The sequence below is a fragment of the Pungitius pungitius genome, chromosome 13 (assembly GCF_949316345.1).
Source record: "Pungitius pungitius chromosome 13, fPunPun2.1, whole genome shotgun sequence".
In the NCBI taxonomy this organism is placed as follows: domain Eukaryota; kingdom Metazoa; phylum Chordata; class Actinopteri; order Perciformes; family Gasterosteidae; genus Pungitius; species Pungitius pungitius.
Window position 1 is genome coordinate 15,119,824 of NC_084912.1, and position 22,112 is coordinate 15,141,935.

Sequence of the window (22,112 nt, forward strand, 5' to 3'; positions counted from 1 at the left end):
CCTGTTCTTCAAACCTGGAAAGCATTTTCTAATTCTAATTACTTTGTGTCCCCCCCCCACCAGCCCTGACACACCAGGCACTGATCTCAGGTCCGGTAGCCAATCGTCTTTGTCTGCTGAAGTAGATCAACTGGGGAGAAACAGTGCACTAACAAGCATGTCCAGCTCAGCAGGTAACAAGCAACTACGATAAATGTGAACGATGGCTTTCTCCTGTTTGACGGAGTTACTTATGAATATAACGTTAACACTTCTCTCTGTTGACGCATCGGCAGCTTCCACCCTTTCTCCTCCAACTGCATGTGTCACATGTGTTCACACCCATTGGGATGCCAGCTACACGTTTATCACTTGCTGTCTGAGGGAGGATGAGTGAATGAGGGTTGGAATACTTAACACCATCGAGTGTCCTGCTTCTACTGTTGATTATTCAGTGCGGTTACTTGACACAAGTGATAGTGGGGTGGAAGTTGGCCAAGTCTTTACGTACTGGAATCTATCATGTGGAAGGACTGTTATTTTAAATATAATGTGTAGTACAGTGATATAATACCATGTGCTGGTTTAACTGATTCCAATCAAGAACAATAACAACTCTAATTTAATAAAGATATATGTAGCTATAACAACAACATTCCTCCCTTCAACTTTGGAGTGGAATTTGTCAAAACGTGTCAGCTTTTAACAAAATGTTCAGCAACAGTTGGAGCCACATGTCTACGGCCTCCTCCATAATTGCTCCATTTGCATTCTTAGCAGATATTTCTTTCAGGGTTGCACTATTTCACTGTCAGGTCCTCAAATCTATTTTCATCCTGAAAGCAAACATTTCACAATGTTCTCAGCCCTCAAGGCAACCTACAGGGAGGGACCCCATCCTGAGGCCACTGGCCAGTCTTCTGAGTGCAGGAGATGTGCAGCCGAGGGGAGGGGAGGAGGGGATTGTGGGAGGTCTAAACACCGTCTTGCTATGTGGCTCTAGCCCAAAATGTTTTGTGTGTGTGTGTGTGTGTGTGTGTGCGCACAGGCGATGAACAGTCTGGAATTACAGCAGACCACACACACCACAGGTAGCACCGTGGCTTCTGTGCCTATTTCAGCAACGGAATGAAGTGGAGGTGAAAGGTGGAGTTCAAGAACAAGGAGGAGGTTGAGTAATGCTGCCAGCAATGCTAATTACAGGATAAATGGTGTGCTCTTAGCAATTGGACATATTGTTGTGTATTTTTCATGACTCCTTTGCTCAAATCATGAACAAAATAACATTTCCGATGTATTGCCTGTCACAACAGGTATATATTTTTTATCTCTTAAATAAGTTGTATCAACATGTTGGTCTCAGATAGCAAGAGGATCTCTGTTTTTTATTTTTTTTTAATTCCGGTAGATAGCCAACTCAGTGACATTGTTGTATTATGGTGATTCAAATGATCATGTAATCTGAAAAAGATCACTCTTTGTGAAAAAACGTCATAGACTCATCAACATTTTCAGCGTTTTTCAGCTCAGATCTAAAAGGAGGGGGGCCATTATGTCATTATGCTTATGCATGTTGAGCTGCAAATGAAACAAGACGACAAAGCAATGCTAATTTTGCTTAAAGGGTTTGCTAACACATTTGCCAAAATATCTTTAAGAATGATCCCAAACGGCAGAGATGACAATGATGGCGTACAAACATCAACTGTTCAGTGCCAGCAGAGGCACGGCCTCACAGAAACGGTCACAGGACAAACTTTGAGGAAATAACTGAGTGCGTAACACCTCATCCCAAAATAACTTGTGGAACGCTTTGAAAGGATGAGATTGATGATAAGGTAAGAGTGTCAGTGGGGGATTTCTCCTTAACCATGGAGTTACTCTCCTTCCTATTTGACCACATCCTCACTAGCGTGCCGATGTCTGGCTCACATCCGAGGAAAGACAGCGAGTCTGAGACGTCCCTGGACGAGGAGTCTTCAGCCCGGAATTCCACTCGCCTTTGCCACAGGCCGCAATCTCGCAATCAGCTTGCGGCCTGTCCCTTTCCGCCGGCTTCTGTCCTGCCTCATCCACAACCAAAAGAGCCATTATGTCCATGAGAGTTGGCAGGCTGCCCGTAACATGAAGAGTGAAAGAAGCAGGACACCAGTTAGCCGGGTGAAGCCGAGGCCAGCTGGTGGACTGAACCTGAGTGGTTTCCCCACCATCGGCCGGGAGGAGGCTACCGAACGTTGTGCTGCTGGAGATCTTCATGCAGCCCGAGGGACACAAAGTAATGTACGAACGGTGTCCTTAGCAGATCATTGGTTCATTCTTCAGCCGCTGGCACATGCTGCTCCACATTAGAAAATGCTCTCCAGGTGTGAAGAACAGGCTCCACCATGTTGGATTTTGGGGAATGTACATAGCAGCGGTTATATCATTATTTTTCATGTGAGGTGATAATGTGAGTAAACTGATGTTTGGATGCAATTATCAAGCAACAACCCTCGTCTCTTTTCTCAGGGCTCGCATAAGGAAATCTATTCAGCATTCCTTGTGAGATACGAGCACGAGGTGAATAGCTGCTCAGTTCTAGTCGCGAGGCTGGAGAACATTACGTGGTCATTGCATGACCACTTTGGGAGGGGAACGACCTCTGAACTGAAACCCACGTTGTCCCCTTAACTCTAATCTGATCGAATGATGGCTTCTTGTTTTCCTCCATGAGCGTGTCCTTTGGGAATTCATGGGCCGCTTCAGTTTGGTCCATGAAGGGTCTTATCCATTTGGTCAGTAAATAAAATTCCAAGGAAAAAGCAAAGAAATATCTTCAGTTTGTGGCTGATGCTTTAAATTATTTTTTGTCTTTTGAAAAAATAGGAAAATGAGCGGTTGTGAAGAGTCCAAAATAACTGACAGAAAGTTATCCCTTTGATTTAATTTAACTGAACTGATAATGTCAATATAATGAGTATTTATGATCTCTGGGAGTAATTTGCAGCACTGTACAGTATCAGAATGAGTGTGTGTTGGCTACTTTCCCCCATCTTTTGATATAAGTATGTAGGGTTTCATTTCCAGCAACAGTCATGTGCTTGATAACATCTGGTGAGATTATTTCCAAAGGCTCAGTTCATTAGAAGCATTGGCGGTTTCCAGCTGCCGACTTAAAAAACACTTTGGTTAAGTTGATCGCATTCATACTTCTCATAAAATTGCTTAGTTTTACCATTTTAAATTATAAACACATTCTTTAGGATTGTTGCTTGTAGGCCTTGTTGCTGAAGTTGGTGGCAGCTCCATATATATATATATATATATATATATATATATGGCACGCATCCCTCAATCAAGCTGGTTCCCAAACAGCCCTGAGCACGCAATGGCAGAGCGGCACAGGAAGACTTAAAGATATACCATCTGGTCTACTTTGGATTTCAACAGTTGGATGGAACTCAGCGTGACCCCACTCCCAAAATGAACCATATTCATTTGTCTTTTAACATTTCTTTTACCAAGAGATAAAGCCTTGTGTCATTTGATGTTGAGAAACTGGACAATTTTATTTTTTTCCCCTAAGTGAGATAGAGTCATAGACACCAATTTTCAAAATTCATACCTGTTCCTCCTGTGGTTTAACACAGCCACAACATTCAATTAGTGATGAACAACTCCAGTGCATTGTTCACAGAGCAGCTCCAGACTTTGTACTTAAGAAGTTTGAGATTTAGGTGGTATTGTCGTTTAATTAATGGAGGTCCTCATTTAAGTAGTGACTTTTATTCATCTAAAATGAAGGGCATATTCCAGAGGTGTGTTCATTCTTACATTTTTAAATAGTAAATGTTTTATAGCTGTGGTATCAGCTAACAACTCCCTATTCACACATAACAGATACAGATTCATACACATTCAAGAACAAGTACTTCACGCTGTGCTACAACGCACTAGTCAATACACACGTTTCCCCACCACTGATGCCCTGATATTGTGGCCCGAGAAGGGCACTGACCACCTGATGAACTGTGGGTTTTAAACTGAAGTATCGCAGTGATCACTATCCGTGACGCTGATCACGTAAGCATATTTCAACTTTTTTCAACAAGAGCATAACAATGCAAAGCAACTTCCCAACTGTTTCTGCAGAGACTGTTAATTAGAGCTGACGTCGTAGCTTAAAGCTGACAAAGTAGGGCCAAGTCCAAACCTGTCGTCAGAGGGCAAGAAAACTCCAGGTATTTGACTTAACACCTCCTCAGACGACTAGTCTGAGTCTAACTGAAGTCAACTTCACACGTAACGCAACATCAAGAGATGCCACACACACACACACACGCAATCACAACCTGGTTTTCTTTTAACTGCAACATAAAAATGAGCTCAGACAGGATTGTGCATCAGGCCTGTAATAACGGCCCGCTCCTCAGAAACTCTAGTATGTGTCAGGGGGGCAGAGGGAGTTGCTGCGGGGGCTAGACAAATACCAGGGATGCCTTGGGCTTTGTTGTATTCAGAGCCAGCGAGCGTGTACAGAAAGTACAGAAAGACCCGAGCGCGTGCGGTGGAACTGAGTGTGTGCAAGAGGCAGAGGCAAAGGAGAGGCCACAAAAGAGCTGATCATGTGAAAGGAAGGCCATTTGATAGCTTGGACCCGAAGCGCGTGTGGCCACAAAGCCACAAAGAGCATCAAAGAGAACGCTGATTAGAAGCCTCAGCGCTGATTAGCTGGCAAATGCCGGTTAACTAATTGGTTGTTTCCAAATCATTGAACTGGGGTTATTGCCTAATGTTGCCAGTAAGCATTCAATATTCTGGATTGAAGGTTTAGGTAATGAAAGCCCTGAGAGGTTCTGATCCCTTAGATAGATTATTTAAGGTCAAAGCTAGTTATGAAGGATTACTTCCTTTTGCTGTAGTTATATGGCATTAAAGAGCATGCCTTTGCATTGCATTTTTTGTCAATCGCTATAAGAAAATTTACCATTAACAAAGTGGCCTAAACGGCAATGAATACCCATCCCTTTGGGTGATAGCATGCTACACTGTCATGGCAACGAGGTAAACATTTTACCCTCTAGTCTGTTTCCCCTCAAAATGTTGACACTGAGTTGTTATCAGTTGGCAGGGGATTATTATTGAAACTAACCCTCCATTTGAGTAGGCCACACAAAAAAACACTTAATTTTCCACGATAACATCTGCTACTTTTACTGCCCTATCATTCATCTGGTGTGCCGGGATTCATTTTTAAACCGGCTCTTTTTCTGCAGCTGAGTTTCAAACTCAGCAGTCAGTGGGGTCACAGAGGGAGCTCGCCACTGGGATGCGATGACACCCGTGTCCAAGAACAACCCGTCGGATATCCTCTCCGAGCAGCCGTAAATTGTATCTGTCACAGTTTACTGTCTCAAGCTCACCAGTTCAAAAGAAGGGTGAGGAGAAAGACACGCCAGTAACACGCCATTTTGGATATCCCTGTTCCTCACAGGGCACATCAAACGGCCATCCACACCTCTCCCATGTGCTTTGTATTTGGCATGGGCCGATGGCGCTGGCCCTCTCCACTGTCCCGGACTCTTGGCCGGACTCTCCCATCTGGGCCTGCTTAACGCTCCCTCTGCGGGGCCGAGGCTGTCCGTCAATCAGCATTCGGACGCTGAAATGTAACGGAAGCGTGTGAGCTGTAAAGAAAGACCGGGGTGCGTCATGGGGGATGGATAGCACATGGTTTTCTTCACTGTGTGTCAAGGTCTGACAGCGTAGATGATATAGGTCAGTAAACACTAAACAGGGGGCCCCCAGTATGTAATACACGGTAGATTAATACAGTAGGCTTTGCTGGCATGTTTCCATGCCCCTGAAGTACAGTAAGTGTAAATGTGGGAGAGCGAGGGGGAGTGCTGCACTGGGAGCACTGGGAGCACTGGCTGCGTTCAGTTGAATTTCTTCTACAGTGAGCGTCTGTATGTTTGTGCTTCACAAGGTGCCTGGAATGTATCCGGACAAACAGGCAATATTTCACTCCTATGGTCCTTTGTGTTGCTGAACACTACATATTAAAGTCAGCAAAGAAAGCCAGAGACAACACATGTTAACTTAAGGCTTCCCAGAGGGAGCTCAGCATTCATTAGTCACTAAATTAGACTCAATCTGCTCCACATAATTGTGTGATCATCAGCAGCAACTCCCCCGGAATGTCGGTGTTATTGTTTCATTTCACACTGATGACTGATGCTGTGATTAACTCCACTGGGTGTGTTTATCCTTTATAACAATACTGCTTACTGTTTTATTTTTTCAATCCAGAAATAGCATCGTGCATTTCATTCACTGCATGTGTCATATCTTCCCATTAAATTGAAGGTTTTCTTTCCAACAGAGAAGTTTACGACAGTAACAAGGGAAACCAGATGTGTATGGTAAAATTTTATGTGCAATTAGGTTATGAAGAATAAAACATATATTTACATTCATCTCACTAGTGAGTCGGGGTAAGATCATCGTCCCTCATACTTGTACCCTCCCACTGCATCTCCAACTCTGTTAAACCTCTAAAAGGCGGCTGTATGAGAAATATACAGAGAGAGAGAGAGAGAGAGAGAGAGAAAAAACGGGAGCGATGGAGGGAGGAGAAAACCAAAAAGAGTGAGTGAAGAGGACAGAAATAGTTGAGGGTGTGTAGGCCCGGCTCCGACCACTGGCATGCACGAGGAAGCAGCCTCCATTCCACAGGCCCGCGCACGGGTCAGAGACACTACAGAGCATGCGGCTCTGCAGACCACATGCAAGTCCGCTGGCCCTCCACACCCTCGACTATTCTGGGCCTCTCTGCCACTGTGGTGGCTTTGACTCAGCGACCACACGGGTAAGGAGTAAAAGCCTGGGAGAGAAAAACATGAGAAATTTAAGCTTCGGGGCGAAGAAAGGAGAAGATGAGTTGTTTACTGTTTGCCTTGTATTTTTTCATCATCTCTGGCATTCAAGCGGCCTTTTGGAATTGCAACGCGGTGCCGTGAAAACAAAGACGTCCAGCTGCAGTTTAGAATAAGTTGGCCGTGAAATCAGCAGCAGCAGCAGTATGTTTGAGGTGTGGAGATGTGGGAAGAGGGTGAAGTCCAATGGGGCATGCACCACACAAGCAGGCGCACTACCACACAGCTTTTAATCAAATCAAAGGTTTAGCCAGATTGTTTAGTCCCCCTCATTGAGGGATGAAATTAAAATTGACACTAGGGTTCTGGATAAAAACCCTAATTTTGCACTGGAAAATCTGTGTGGGCAAATGTGACCATGAGGCTTCCACCGTTGATTGCTTATTTTAAGACAAATCTGTTCCATTCATTTCTGAAATGTAATATTAAGATATTCAAGAGAGGGTTTCGCTTATTAAATACGTGCTCGTTTGCAAACATATCCCCTTGAAACACAGGAAATCTGAACCTTAGACAAAACAAGGGAGGGAATTGATGTTTAATTGAAGGTTTTGACACAGAATGTCCTTGGATTTCACTTTGTTTCGCCCCATGAATCAAAACGTAACAACCCATTTAGTTTTGGTGCATGCGGTAAATTAGTTGAAGAGATTGGTGAACCAATTAGGTACAGAGACAATAAAAATGTTTTTATTCTTATAACTGATTTACAGTTGCAGATTCAAGTTTAGACCTACATTCAGCTGCAATATGGATATTCCACGTGGAATGGACGTGTTTTTTAATATATTGTCGTTTCTGAACCACAATATTACTCGACCCAAAGTGTTCTTCCAGCAACTTAAACAACCCCACGTCTTAGAAATAACAAAGTCTTGCTAACTTCCCCTGTAAGGCCTCACTGGCCTCAGACAATACACGCCTGTGCTGGATGCTGTTCATCGTGTCATGGATAATAAACTATCTTCTCAACCTCCCACTGAACTGTCTGTAAGTTGGTGACACAGCCCCTCACCATAACAACTTCACCTTTGTTTGCTCTGAAGAGGTTTATCAGCTCCGCTTGCAGCCAATTCAGCAATGAATCACCATTTGAACTGCACCTGCGCTTTCCATCAGGGTGTAGTAGCTATTTAACCACTGACAGGTAATGGACAGCATTACTGCCGATGAACTCTCCAACATCCTGTGGAACCTGTGAAAAACAGTGTGACCATACACACACACACACATTAGTAATCTTAGGGAGTTTGCTTTCATTTGCAGTGCACTCGCAAATTCCCCCCTTTGAGAAAACATCAAACATTGATCAAAAGAATACCAAGAAAGAATCTGAGAATTCCGTTGCTCTTCGGAGCTGATGGATGTTCAACAACAGTGTTTCCTGGTGCTACAACAGACTATTCATCTCTCGGCCGGGTGGGCTACCGTTTTAATTCCAGACTAAAATATTTCAAAATGTTGGATTGCCATAACATTCAAGAGGAAGTCACAGGCGCTTAATCCTGACAGACAATTTGAAAAGTCCAACACTTTTCTAAAACTAACTGGAATGGTGCACAAGGTAGAGTTCCGACCCCCACCCCTCACTCTCCAAACGTTCCCTGCTGTTATTAAGTGATTGAATGTATGCAACCTGCATTTAGTTAACCACCCACCTGTAGACAATAATGGGCTGAAAAAGGTAATAAAACTCCAAGACATGCAGGCTTTCTTGCTGCTTCCTGCTTTCCCTCCTGTTCGCGCCACCTTCTAAAGTCCTCCCCTCCGCCACCCTCTTTCCTCACATTCACAAATGCATGCTGGGTAAAGTGTCTGGTGCTGTTGAAGTTAAACGGGACGTGTATTTTCGAGCAGATTATCAGGATTTGGGGCTTATTCCGCCCTGAACCACAAGGAGCGGTCGATGCAGACTAGTGATGAAACCAGTTGACGATGAGTAGACTCTCTGCTTGTAATGTGTGTTACATCCTGCTCATCCACTGTCCTCCATCCTCTCAGAAGAATCTTAATACTTGTTCTCTAGGCGCCCCCTGTTGGACTGTAAAGGGTATTTTCCATTTCAGTCAGTCTTTTATTACATGTATTCAAGATGAAGAATGGTAATGGTCATTAAGATCACATTTCTTGAGAAAAGTATTATAGTTCAAAGTCCATGTTAAGGGTAAAGTTCATACTTCTGTTAGAGAAGACAATTACAAGCTTGTTTGTTTATTTAGTGGAGCGAGAGGACATGGAGGGCTGATCAAAGTTAAGGGCCTGGTATGTATTGATGTTATTGTGAACATTTTTTTATGGAACTATGTGTTCAAGCTTTTCAGAATTTTGGAAAAACAAAATCAAAATGTTTTATTTGTGAGTGGCAAGCGTCTTTATATAAATCCGCCCCATGTGTTCGTGTACGTGATGTGTATCTGCTCACGAAGGCTGTCTGATGACATGACATGATTGTGTCCCTGAGTCACTGCAGAAAGGAAGGAAGAAATCATTAAACCACAAAGTCATAGAGAGGGCGCTGATGCAATCTGCTTGTCTTAGATTTTCCCGGCATTCATGATTTTTCAGGGAGTAGTAAGAGTCATAACCGCAAACATTCTTAGATAGTTGTATATAAATGTCTTATCTCAATTATAATGTAAAAAAATGACAAATTTGTAACGTTTATGCTGATTCGTAATTTGGGAAAGTGTTACTCTCAATAAAATTGTCAAAATTCAATAAGCTGAAATCTCACCAATATAAGCTCATATCTGTACAATGTGTGTGTTGAGATTTGTCAGTGTGTCAAAGACAAAATCACAACAACAACCTGACCACATAATGACTTGGTTACATGGGTGTGGCTGCTACTGTAAGTGACGTTAGGACACCTAGTGATTTAGGCCGCTGATACTCTTTGCTGAGCTGCAAACCCTTGCATCATTGTCACTTTTCTTGTCTCAGCACATTCACTATTGCTGTCTTTTGTATGCCACACCAGGGTGCAGTGACTGTCAGACAGGGGAAACTGGATTTTAATAAGGGAGGTGAGGTGAATGCGTGACCTTGTGTTTAAAATAAAGAGACAGCACATTGTCTCAATGCAAATCAGCTTTATTCTCACAATTCCAGTTCTTGCTCTGCTTCTTTCTCTGAGAACACGATGCTTTGAAAAAGTAAAGCAACAGCGAGCAAGTTGTCTTGATATGAATTTAATTATTTACTTAATCATTTATCAAAATGGAATTACACTTAACGTTGATATACAGTATGAGCAGCTGCAAATGAGATTTTAGTGAGCAAATGTGAATGTAAATGAAAGCAACCCCAGGTTCTCAATAGAAGAGGGCTATACAGTGCCTAAAACATGGAGGCACATGATCAGGGTCATTTAAACCATGTTAGTCAACAATATAAATAAGTGGCTGTTTAAAATGAACTGTTCTTTGTTTATACATATATGATTTATTATACTATGCACATACATTAACCTATATATAGATGTACTAACACAAGTGGACTGAGCTCTTCTCCTAAACGAGCAAACTGTCGGATGAGAACCGTCTTCTGTCTAAAAACATGCACACTGATTTCAGGTTAGTCACCTGTTCAGCGCCAATGTTGAGAGTTGCAGCCTGAAACACTTTAGGAGTCGTAGTGGTTGCCTTTCCAATAATAGATCAAAATAGTTTCCAACAGAATTTGCGAGAGCCCTGTCGTTTAAAATGGGCCTTTCGGGTCAATGAATGCATTTGACTTTCTCTCCCCTGGTTCACCCTCAGGAGAACGAGCATGCATCTTCTGTATTTGGCCAGACCTGTGCCCATGAACTGGCCATCCTCAGTTAGTAGTTAAAGGGAATCAATGTGCTGAACTGTTCCTGAGGGAAGAGCTTGGATCACAGTTCTGATGGTTCAGAGGTGCCTCAGCTCACCTCACCTGTCAAGGCCTTCCAATAATGACTGCTGTCAACGACTTTGCACCATTTTATGTTGCTTTTTGTAACAGTTCCTGTTTCCTTGGCAGCACGCCTAAAGGATAAGAACACCGAGTGCAGACAGCTGAGATATACATCAGGAAGTGAAGGCCTATGAGTTGGACTTCCCCTACTCCTCATGTGCTTTTGTGCCTTCTGTTACACAATGCATTCACGTCTGAATGAGCCTTTAATCTGGAGATGCATCATGCAACTGTCACAGAAGTTAGTTCCTGAGGAGACAGTTGACAGGGAATGACTGGACTCCACCCTGTGGTTTGTCAGTAGGGCCCTGATAGTGATGCCTTATTACACTCTGATTCTTCTCCAATCGTTTTGTTTCACAGCCACAATGGGCTTATTTCTGTGCACAAGGGCACGTCTGAGACCGCTTTGATGTCTTTCCTCGTGGTGCGAGGGCTCGGGCAGATGTGCCGTGGGTGGATAAAACGATAGTGTTGACAATATCTGCTTATCTTCTGGGAGCAAGGTCATGGCTGAATGCGGCGGCCTTATCGCCATATCTAAGTCTGCGAGGCCAATCCAGAACCAATGTTTTTTTTTTTGTACCGTCACGCCTCCTGGTTTCAGCTGGGCTTTTTGTTCCCTGTGCAGGCAGAATGCAGGCTGTGGGCTGGGGAACAATGCCGTGTTCAGAGAGCAGGGGAGAAACTGCACGTAGGTATCCTTACATCATATTATGCAATGGAGCTCTGGGTTACCCCTGTCTCCAGGCACGACCGACTGTCTACCTCGCTACAGGCTGAGATAAAAAAAAAACATTCAGAGATCCCACCTGCGTCCAATATGCATGATTGGCCCATTTATGTGACCCGCTGGACTAACTCAAAAGGTCATTGTTGTTGCTCGATTGTTTTCAGAGGGAAAGTGACCCAAAAATATATGCTAATGAATTTAATAAAACAATAAATATGAGCATCCAACAATTATGTGAAAAAATATGTATGAAAAAAAAAAATATATATATATATATAGAAAAAGTTTTAACATGAAGTCTATCACTAGTTGGTCATTCTAACTGTCCTCCAAATGACACGCCATTTACACTTGAACAGAAACCCAGGGAGGGACGGCTGCATGGCCACTCACTGCAGGTCCACGGTCGATGTGATAACACTTGTGCTTAGTAAACATTTAAATCCTAGTGCTGCCTCCATCCAAGCTCACTGCACAGATACTCTGGTAGAGGTAGGTCTCCTTTGTTTTACTAGAATAACGATTCAGAGCAGCATGGCAAGTGTATAGTTTGGTGTACGATTATTGATGTTAGAGGCATTCATGACTTATATTGATGGATAGTGGCATTAAATGTGGTCATTATCCAACGTTCTTGCAGTTATTATGCAACAGGACACCGTTGCAGCTCTCGCATTGAACTTTACTCACTGATTATTTGCTCACGCGTTGTGATGATATCGCTGAAAGTGTAACACTAGAGTGCAACACTAGATCCACATGTCTGTTGGTGAAATGTAAAAAACAGAAATGACAGTGCAGTGCAATCTTATATGTGCACAGTGAGCAAATGCTTTATCGCAGCTTATCTTATGCATTCATTTCATAATGCAGGGTGCTTAACAATCTGAGGAATATGCCGCTTAATCATTTTAGTTTAGAACAAAAGCTGTTGTCTCAGTTATGATGGACTGTGGTCAAGTTAGAAAGGATATTGTAGTTCACAGTGTATGCAAACATCCTGTGGGACGAATACAAGTGAAAGTAGTTCTGATCGAGAAGCAGTTACTAAAAAGTTCAACTTGTATAGGAAGCGTAACCTCAAAAATTGTTTTCATATTTCAGGATATGTTCAATTATAATGAGTCTCAAGCTAATGGAGAATTCGAAAAGATCCTTCTGCAGAATAAAGATATATTTCCCAGAGCCTTAACCCAGTAGATGGAAAGAAAGAGGTAATTGAAGCCATCTTACATTCCTGCAGGTCAGGGGTAACTGGCGGAACAAGAAATGTAAGGCAGCAACAATGATGCATTGCAAATGTCGTACCTCTTCCTGTGTCCATGTAGTGTTGGAGAACAAGCACTAAACAAGCCTCAGACAGCACAATATGAATTAAAATCAATACACATGTAAATCACTCACACAAGGCTGAGTTTTGCTGGTAGGTGCAGCTCAATGAGTTATTGTGGTTATATGGAAACGTCTGCACAGAAGTATTTGAAAAATGTAAAGAATATTAGGAAATGTAATGTAGAAAAGGCTCTTTTTTTGCTGCCACGGTTAGGTTGTTTTTTGAAAGCTATTGATTTTAGGTTATTTTCATGACCAAAAATATGAAACATAAAGGAGGGGATTCATTTAAGCCAGATCACATATAAAGGTTTGTGGCTTTTGAGTTTTTGATCGCTGAATGGGGTTCCTTATTCATGATCAATCAACGACTCCAGACCACACTACTGGAAATGCTGTTGTTTTTAGGATGCATGAATCAGTTTGGTTTGAGGGAGGGTCCATGCCAGAAACACACCAAACAGCGAGTGAGGCAGCACGTGATCACGTGATCAAGTGGCATCTTGATGACACTTATATGATTGGTGGTCAGGACAGGATTAACTTAGGTCAAAGAAAAAAAATATGATTTTAACGAACAGTTGATTTTTGATGAAGATTTATTTGCACCACTTTCAGTAAGACGTAAGTCATTTAAACTGTACAGATTTACACAGCGGACGGAACACTTCACTGTGGCGCTTGAACACACACGGAGCCTTTTGGCGGCTGCACCAGTAAGCTGTCAAACCACAGAGGTTCCTCCACTCTTAACTGTGCGGTACGGGCTCCAAATGTCCATTTCTTTGTTATTTGTTATGAACACGGTTATGTAATGTTTTGTCGCGATTCTGTATTGCTGAAAGGTGGTATTAGATGTATTTTAACCGCGTAAGCTAGCAGCGAGGGTTTTGTCATTGCCAGGTAATTAAGACATTGAAGCCTAATGACATTACGAAGTTAACAAGGATGACACATGCGGGAGACATTCGACCGTGGGAATGTCTGCCTGACTTTAGCTTCTCAGTCAGCTAGCTAACACTCGCAGTGTGATTTGATCCGATTAAATAAGCTAAAATAAGCTAACTTTAGCTAGTGTCCGTTTTCAGACAACCGGTTCTCAGTTTATTAACTTAATGTTACATCAGCCTTGCATCCTAAGGTTTACATGACGTTCGCCTTCAGGCTGCCAGAAGCCTCACAATGTTTAGGCAAAGATCTTAGTCTAGGTTAAACCACCTTAAAGTGCCAGCCGGTACTAAGTTATGTGTTTTCGACAGGTGGCACATTTCTAGGACACACTGGGAAAACGATGTGCTAACACAACATGAGATAAAGACACTATGTTTGCTTTTGAGAGAAGCCCCACGTCGCTGTGTCCTTGTGCTTCTCGCTCAGCTCAGTGAGGAAACAACCAGAGTACAAGGCTCCTGTCCACAGTACATTATGTTATTGGGTTAAAAGTGAACAACCACTATGTGACCCGGATCTATTTCCTATCTCATATCAGTTATTACACGTTTATTAAACTATCCAATGTTAACTATCTTTACGTCTCAGTTTACTTCAGGTTACATTTTGTTCACTACATTTTTAAAATGTTAGAATTGGCTGCTATTGACAGTCATTGGCACATAGCAACCAATTACTAGCACTACAAACACATAGTCTAATCAGAAAATAAAAAACAATCAGAAACCAGTAGACTCTTTATGTACATTTTCAAACTAGCCAATCCTGGGGTACAGTCGATTAATAGACAATCTTTTTTTTAAATAATGACATTTTTGAAATTATTTCTCAAGCAAACCTGCCAGGAATTTGCTTATTATAACAACTTCAGAATGTGAGGACAGCTTTCCATTGAATTGTACATTGGTCCTTTCAAAGCATCATCCTTTTTTCTGGAAAATAGTTTTCTGCCTATTTCATCGCATTTTATAGACTAAATAATGTTTTGATTTATTGTCAAAGTCATCTTTTTTTAACCAATGCACCGTACGAGTCCCACATTTTCATTTCTGTCCGTTCTCCACAGGCCTGCAGAATGGCTCAGGGAGACAGCAAGGCGCTGGTCCTGGGAGCGTTGGCTGGAGTGGCCGGCATCGGTTTGGCCGTGGCGTTTTACCAGGGCTTTAGGTCGAGGCGAAGCGCCTCGGGGCCGTGGGACTACCTCAATGGACAGGCCACCGGTGAGATGATGGTGAATGGCCCAGGTCTCCCCAGGGGTCAGGCTGAGGTGCTGCAGCGCCTCGAGGCCCTCCTCCAGTGTGTGTCCGAGCTAAAGGAGGAGATGAAGTCGTTGAAGAATGCCCTGCCGACGCTGCAGGACCACGTCAGGGAGGAGCTGAGGGGATCCAGCTCTCTCCACAGGACAACGCCAACGCGACGGAAAAGGGCTGCGGGCGCCATCGCTGCGGCCAGAGCTGGCGCGCGGAGCTCAGAGGAAGCAGAGAGTGAGGGAGGGTGAGTACAATTTCTCAAAACATCAATAATGTGTGTTATTAAATTGCTGGGCAAGGCCCAATTCTTGGCTGCAACCCCCCCTAGAATTACACATAAAGTCTAAGATTTTAAAGTCTTCCTTCAAGTTTACATGATTAAGACACTGCCACAAAAAGTGAACACCCCAAATATTAACACACACACACACTGTCCGGGGCTACAGGCTGGGGCGTGGTTCTGCGTCTGCGTCTTGTGTCGACGGATTCGTTTCAATTCAGGGTTCTAAAAGGCTTGCGCGTGTTGCAAAGCAATTCACCTCCAGAACACGAGGTAGAGCAACGTTACCTAGAGAGTGACGTCTTTGTGTGTGGAAGTTGTTGGTTTGTTTATTTATTTATCAGAGACTTTTTTGTCCCGTGCATCGCCCCTGCTGCTTTTGTGGAGATCTCCCTCCGTGAATTGGAGGCCATCCGCGCGTCCTTATAGTCCGCCAATGACAGGTTCTATCAGTGGTCATATTTACGGATTTTTTCCGGCAAAAGCTCTTCAATCTGTTTCATTCTCTCGTAAAAAATCTTCTTTGAAAATGGCAGTATTTTTCTATGAAACCAGAAATGTGAGACTCCGGAAAGGATGTGGTTAGCAGACCAATCACAGCCTTGCGGGCTGCGTGAGGCTTGCGTAGCTTTTGACGCAAGAAAAATTGGTCGTCGCATGCGAGCACGCAATAGGGGGTGAAAAGGCGCGCAAGGGGCGCACAAGGGGGTCTTGGGTGTGTGTGTCCTTGCGTTTCCCTGTAAACGCAGAACCATAAACTAGGCATAACTTGTGAACCATATACTAAAATCACATGGCAGACTTGATACTTTGATCACAGCCAGTACTTTGGATTGTTGCCCCAACGGCAATCATTAATCTGCTAGTACACCCTTTGCTCAAAATCCAGTATCTCCATCAAACCGTCGTTGTATTTGTACACAAATCACATACTGTTATGGATGAATATAAATTTTTACCCCTGACGATACATGCACCCTCTACTTCTTTTTGGGAATGCCCAATGTATCTGCATTATGGTTTAAGCTGCTAAAGGTTATGTGGAACCAAAGTTTTGTTCTGAAACCTTTACATGTCAACGAATATTCTATATTCAAATATATATTCGTCTGTCTGCGTTGCGGGTCGGAGCTCTACTGTACTGACTTTATATTGCATGAATAAAATTGACTAGATACAACAGCTTCATGCACGTTTTAGGCCAAGGAAAAGTTCCATGTTGACCACAGCACAGCACAGCTCGCTCGGAGCGTTCAATGTCGGTTCTATGCTCTATAAACTTCAATTAATGTTAATAATATTTGTTTCAATCACTGAATGAAGCCTGCCGAATTTGGGACAAGAATCACAACCCTAAATTGCTTGCACAAAACTCTTGATCAGCACTCAGCATTTGTTCATTGTTGTTGTTCATTTAAACTGCTATGAGCAGAGAGAGAGAAAGAGGCCATGGTCTTGGCCATTAGTTCATTTACTTATTTTTGCGTAGATTATATGTTGTTAAATATGTTTAAACTTAAAAGAAATTACCTTTACAAGTAGTTATGTTTCATTGCATTAATTTGTCCTGTTATTGACGTGCCCAATGCACAACTAGATGTTTCACCTTTTATGTTGAATTACTGAAAGTAATGAGCTTTTGCACGATATTCTAATTTTTCGAGTTTCACCTGTATGTGTTTTTTTTAAAGCGAATATTTGACAGCCCTAGTGGGGGGGGGGGTCATCAATCCCATCATTTGTTTGAAACAATGCAAACTTAAATCAATGCTTCATAGAGAACTTCCTGGATTGAATGACACAGAGTCACTAGTTAGACCAGGATGGTGTTTCCATGTTCCTGAACCTCCCCCAAAAAAGCGTTTTTGACATGGGGAAGATTGGGTGCTTTACACAAACTAAATAAAGATCATCTGTAGAACATATTTATTTCACAGAGAGTCTTTCATAAAAAATATCTCATGTCATGAAACGCGTGAAGATCATTTTGTCCTGTCATCATCATCATCATCATCGTCATCGCTCCTGTAAACCAGTGAAATCACTTGAGTCATTGTTGTTCAGAACTCAAGTTTGTTCCGTGAGCTTATTCTTAGGCAGTGACCTCATTTTAATGAGTACAGATGCTTTAGTCTCTCGTGTAAACAACATGGTAAATTGCTTTCTGACATCGGCCCGATACTGACTCAAATAGCAGGATGAGGCTTCTGTGACAATGGGGCCTATTTACTTCTATGTTTACACACTATATACCGTTTATTTTCTGGAATTTTATTACGTGTTGATCAATTCTGTTGCTCCATTGAAAAGATTTTCACATTTTTATTTCATGTGTTAGGTGCCGGAATTCAACCTGGAACAACCGTCTTCTCTTATCTGCACAGTGAGGCTTACAGCTTATTAAATAAACGCCAGTATTGGCTCAGCTACCGGTATGGGGAATGAAGGGAACAGATTGGGGCGTCCCTGGTAGAAACTGCACATAATAAGTCTGGGACGGTGTTATCAATACACTGTTTGTCCAGCAGACTCCACTGTTCACACGACTCTGCTGCTGTGCATGGCGTTGTGTAACAGATGAGCAGGAGTCGGTTTAAGGGATTTCTCAATCCTTTCTCAATAACTGTGTCTGTTGTGATCAAGTCAACTGTGTGCAATCTTTTGATTCTGAAAATACCAACGTAACATTGTTGTCGTTTTCTTAATTTTCCAGTAGATAAAGATAGATAAGCTCTGCTCGTTTCATGTGCTAAATTATAGTTCTGACACTATGTACATTTGCCTGAGGTGAACAGCAGACCAATCATCCACCTCCATCCACGCACAGATGCCTTGAACTTGTGCCATCCGAGGATAACATAAACAACAGATGTGTTTCTTTTGAATGGACTATCTTTTGTTTAGTTTGATGACGGTGATCACGCCAGTGCTCTAATGCAGAGGTGCCCAACTACTGGGCCGCGCACTAGTACCGGTCCGTGGGCCATTTGCTATGGAAAATGTTTTATGTTGAAAATTCTCCTAATTACGCACGCTCGGCCCTCTTGACAAGCTTTTTTCACGTTTACTTTTGCCCATTCTTCCGCCGACAGCCCCTACACCCACCACTCCGTCCGACTTTTCAATGCCTGATCTGACCTTTGCGTCCTATGTGTAGGACGCGGAGCATGTGCAGTGCCAAGGAGACATTCTGCATCCTAACCACACAGATTAGAGGTGTGCATGCGGAGATCAGGGCTGTACGGCTCCTCCCCGTGTCTGTTACTGCCCTTGCAACGATTAATCCGTTGCCTTGGAGCGCATTTCTTTATAACTGTAACAACACAAAGAAGGCCAGCTGAACATCCAGTGCACCCTGGGTGATTAGCGAGTGTTGTGTTTGTTTTGGGCGTCATGTAAGAGCGTCTCTTTTTACCGGGAAAGAAGCTCGGTTCTTCAAATGGAAACGCAACCGGACACGCACATCAATAAATGTATTTCATTTGACAAAAAGGATTTTGAAAATCTGGGGACTCCTGGAAGTGATGCGGCTCACATGCAGGTGTTTCCCGTGAGTCTCCTTTCACCACAGACAAACATTTTGGATCAACCCACCTCCAACTGCGTTACTCTCTGTCCGCTCATTGGCCGCAGGAGAAGGTGGAAGTGGAAGACGGGCCTGCAGCAGATGTGCTTCACAGGCTTTGAGTGACAGACGTCGGGCGGCATGAAATGCTCCTGATTATAACCGGGGTTATTACGTGCTAAAATAAATCCCATTACGCAGACTGGCCTGACCGCCCGCTCTTGTTATCTCTACTAGCAAAGCGTGCGGGCTGATTACTGGGAATGGTGCAGGGAAGAAATTCTATCCCTCCAGTTCTGATATTTATAAATAAATATTCATTCCCACAGCAAGCTGTGCTGCAGACCACGAGGAGGCAAAGACCGGGGTTTATATTCTCTGTGTCCGTGTCCTGTGTGCCTGCAGAGATATTTAAAGGGGGACCAGTGCTATTGTTTGACAAGCGGCGTGCAGCTCCAGCGCAACAATGCCCGTCACTCCTGCCGAAAATTCTGGGAAAAATGACATAATGTCCAAATGATAGCGCCAAAGGGAGGAGCGTGCCGGCCGAAGGGGTTTAACGTTCCAGGTGTTTGCTGTGTTGTCTCCCACAGCGGCTCTCTGAAGGTGAGGAGACCTATCAATCACCCCGTCTGTGTGCCAAGCTGTCGGAGGCCTCGTCTCAAGGTGTCTTGTAGGAACTTGTAATGCCTTCAACAGTTCTCACTGAGGTTATGCACATCATGTCGCTATAGCTCAAGGACATTACCACTGCCCCCCCCCCCCCCCCCTTCCAAATAAATAGCGTTTATGAGATTGGATAGCTGTTGATTCAAGCAACTTTAGTTTTGTTTAATGACGGGCAAGCCCGATCAACCCGCGCGCCGCTGTTTAGATGGAGAAAAGGGAGCTCATTGTCTGCTTTGTGATTAAAAGCTTCAGTCCAACTTGCCTGTAAACGGGACGCTACGTGCCACCCCGCAGCTGTCCGCATCCGAGACATTCACGTCTAGATCCTCGGGTTCATGCCTCGATAAAAAGCTTTCCGCCAAACAAACATGTATTTGAAATTGCCAACAATGTGCGCTCGGGGCAGAGCCGACCCGTTAAGCTGTCTGTCGCGGCGTCAGTCACTGCGGCCGTTTGTTTGGGAGAGATTTAGACTGTATTTTTCAGTGGAGGCGATGGATCAACTTTGAGACTATAAGAAGCATGGATTGAAATGAGAGTATATCTGTTGCATAAGCTAAGCAAGAGATACCAAAAAATGGTGGTTAGTATTCATTAAATAAAACATTATAGCAGTCATACAGAGATCTGCACTGCTTGGACCTTTCATCTCTTTTTCCTGAGTAGTATTCTCCAGATGAGCTGGTGTCCCGCCTCCTCTTCAGATGTTTTGTTGTCCTGTTTTCTTCCTCTCGCTATTTTCTATTTTAGTAATGTGGCAACATCCAAACATAAGTGCTATTAAGAGTCTCCCATTAGAATTGAATCAATGTAACAGCGTGAACACACACAATGTTGTCACCATGTGACTGTGATAAATGAATGACATCCTTTTTTTCCCACGCGTTTTACTTACCGCAACAGAAGAGGAAGCGCAGCCCTGTTCCTCAGCTGGGGGGCTCAGCAGCTCATCACTGATGATTTAGGAGTTTAACACCTGAAGAGTCTGTGCCCAGCTTTTTGCCTCCCAGTCAGCCATTGTTGTAGAACCGGCTTTTCATTGCGCCTGTCACCGGCTGAATGAGCTGGGCTGCGTGCTCCAAGGCCCCCGTGATGTTGGGATGGTAACTGGGGTTTGTTTTGAGCTGTGTAACCACAGAGCGGGGTGCGCTACGCTCCATCCAGAGATCCCGCCATTGCCCCTTGGGCTTTGTGTGCTCCCCCAGTGAGCAATGTGGTACACAGCATGGGTTCATGGATCACACTGTTCCTTGTTGCTGAATACAGAGTGTATCGTCAATATTGGAATACCTCTTGTATGGTGGTAGAGCAACATGACTGGGATGCCTACATTTACAATGTGCGTCCTCAGGGGTGCAATGATCACGCTCAGAAGTGGCTTCTGTGGTTCCACGGTCGTATTTAATATTTCTGTGTTGTCTTTTTTAGTTTTTCCGCCACATTGCAAACATAATTTGTCATAAACATATGACATTTCTATTCATGTGTGAGTCATAGAAGGGGCTTGCTGTACTTGGTACTTAAACGCTAATAACAATATTTTGCGAGGGCAATGATGCTTCCTGCACCGACATCTGTACACTGCATGCACACAGTAATGCAAATAGATCCTCAAGTAATTCATGAGCCGTGGAAAGGCGTGACAGGAATGCGCTGAACATTCAGTACTCTGCTGCCAGCGCCATTGAATAAATAACTGCAGGGCGACAGGGAAACTGAACTGCTGAATGAATAAGACGACAAAAGGATGAATGAATTAGGGAATGAATGAATGACACACATCCAGTAATGCAACTCACTTTGCTGCAGATAAACACAAGACCAGTCTGCCGTGAGGCAGGTAGACGAAATAAAAAAAGAACAGAAATAGATCACAAGAAGTCCGAAATAAACAAAGTACACCGTTTTTTTAAATCGTTTAAGTCTGGGTGTGTTGGGCAATAAATGGTTGGGACGTTTTGTGGTCTTACTCAGGGGTTCGTGCAGAGAGGGGATTGCAGAATGGCTTTGTCTCACTGTTTCAAAATAAAGGTATAAACAGTTTAGTTTTCCGGATGTGAAGTATGATCCTTTTTTAGAACTAAGCCATATTTCAAGAAGTCATATGCTCATTATGACACCTTTACACAAGTTTATAGAGGGGAAGTGATAACATTTTGTACATTTGTTGATATAAACTGCAGCCCAATGGCGTTATACATTCAAGGCCCACTTGCTCAGTCTAACAGTCGTACGTTTTCTCTGGTACGACCAGCTGCCTGTAGTTCATGTTTGGAAACTTGCTGTTCAACTGACATTAGAGTCCCATCCCAAACATTTGGACTTGTATCTACTTGTGCTGCTGTTGTGTCTTTAGCCATTGTCTTGTAATGATTACTCGTGGCTGCAATTCAGTGAAAGTTCAATATGCAAATTTTAAACCTGCATTTCGCAGGCAGAAGCTTCCAATGTGGACTTTTCTCCTTCCGTCCATTCAATACAGAATGAATTTATTAAA

General features: G+C 43.3%; 1 protein-coding gene across 5 annotated transcripts in view; it reads left to right on the forward strand.

The window, feature by feature from the left end:
- Positions 1–11,932: 11,932 nt before the first annotated feature.
- LOC119214173 (regulator of microtubule dynamics protein 2) overlaps positions 11,933–22,112 on the forward strand; it is a 93,338-nt gene continuing 83,158 nt past the window's right edge. For 2 of the 5 annotated variants that reach the window (XM_062566430.1, XM_037465718.2), the window contains exons 1-2: positions 11,933–12,060; positions 14,918–15,345. In XM_062566430.1, the coding sequence (XP_062422414.1) occupies positions 11,950–12,060; positions 14,918–15,345 (539 nt within the window). In that variant the 5' untranslated portion in view covers positions 11,933–11,949. Of the gene's footprint in view, positions 12,061–13,380; positions 13,661–13,688; positions 13,804–14,917; positions 15,346–22,112 lie in introns of those variants that run through there. The other 3 variants (XM_037465719.2, XM_037465720.2, XM_037465721.2) reach the window with 3 other exon arrangements.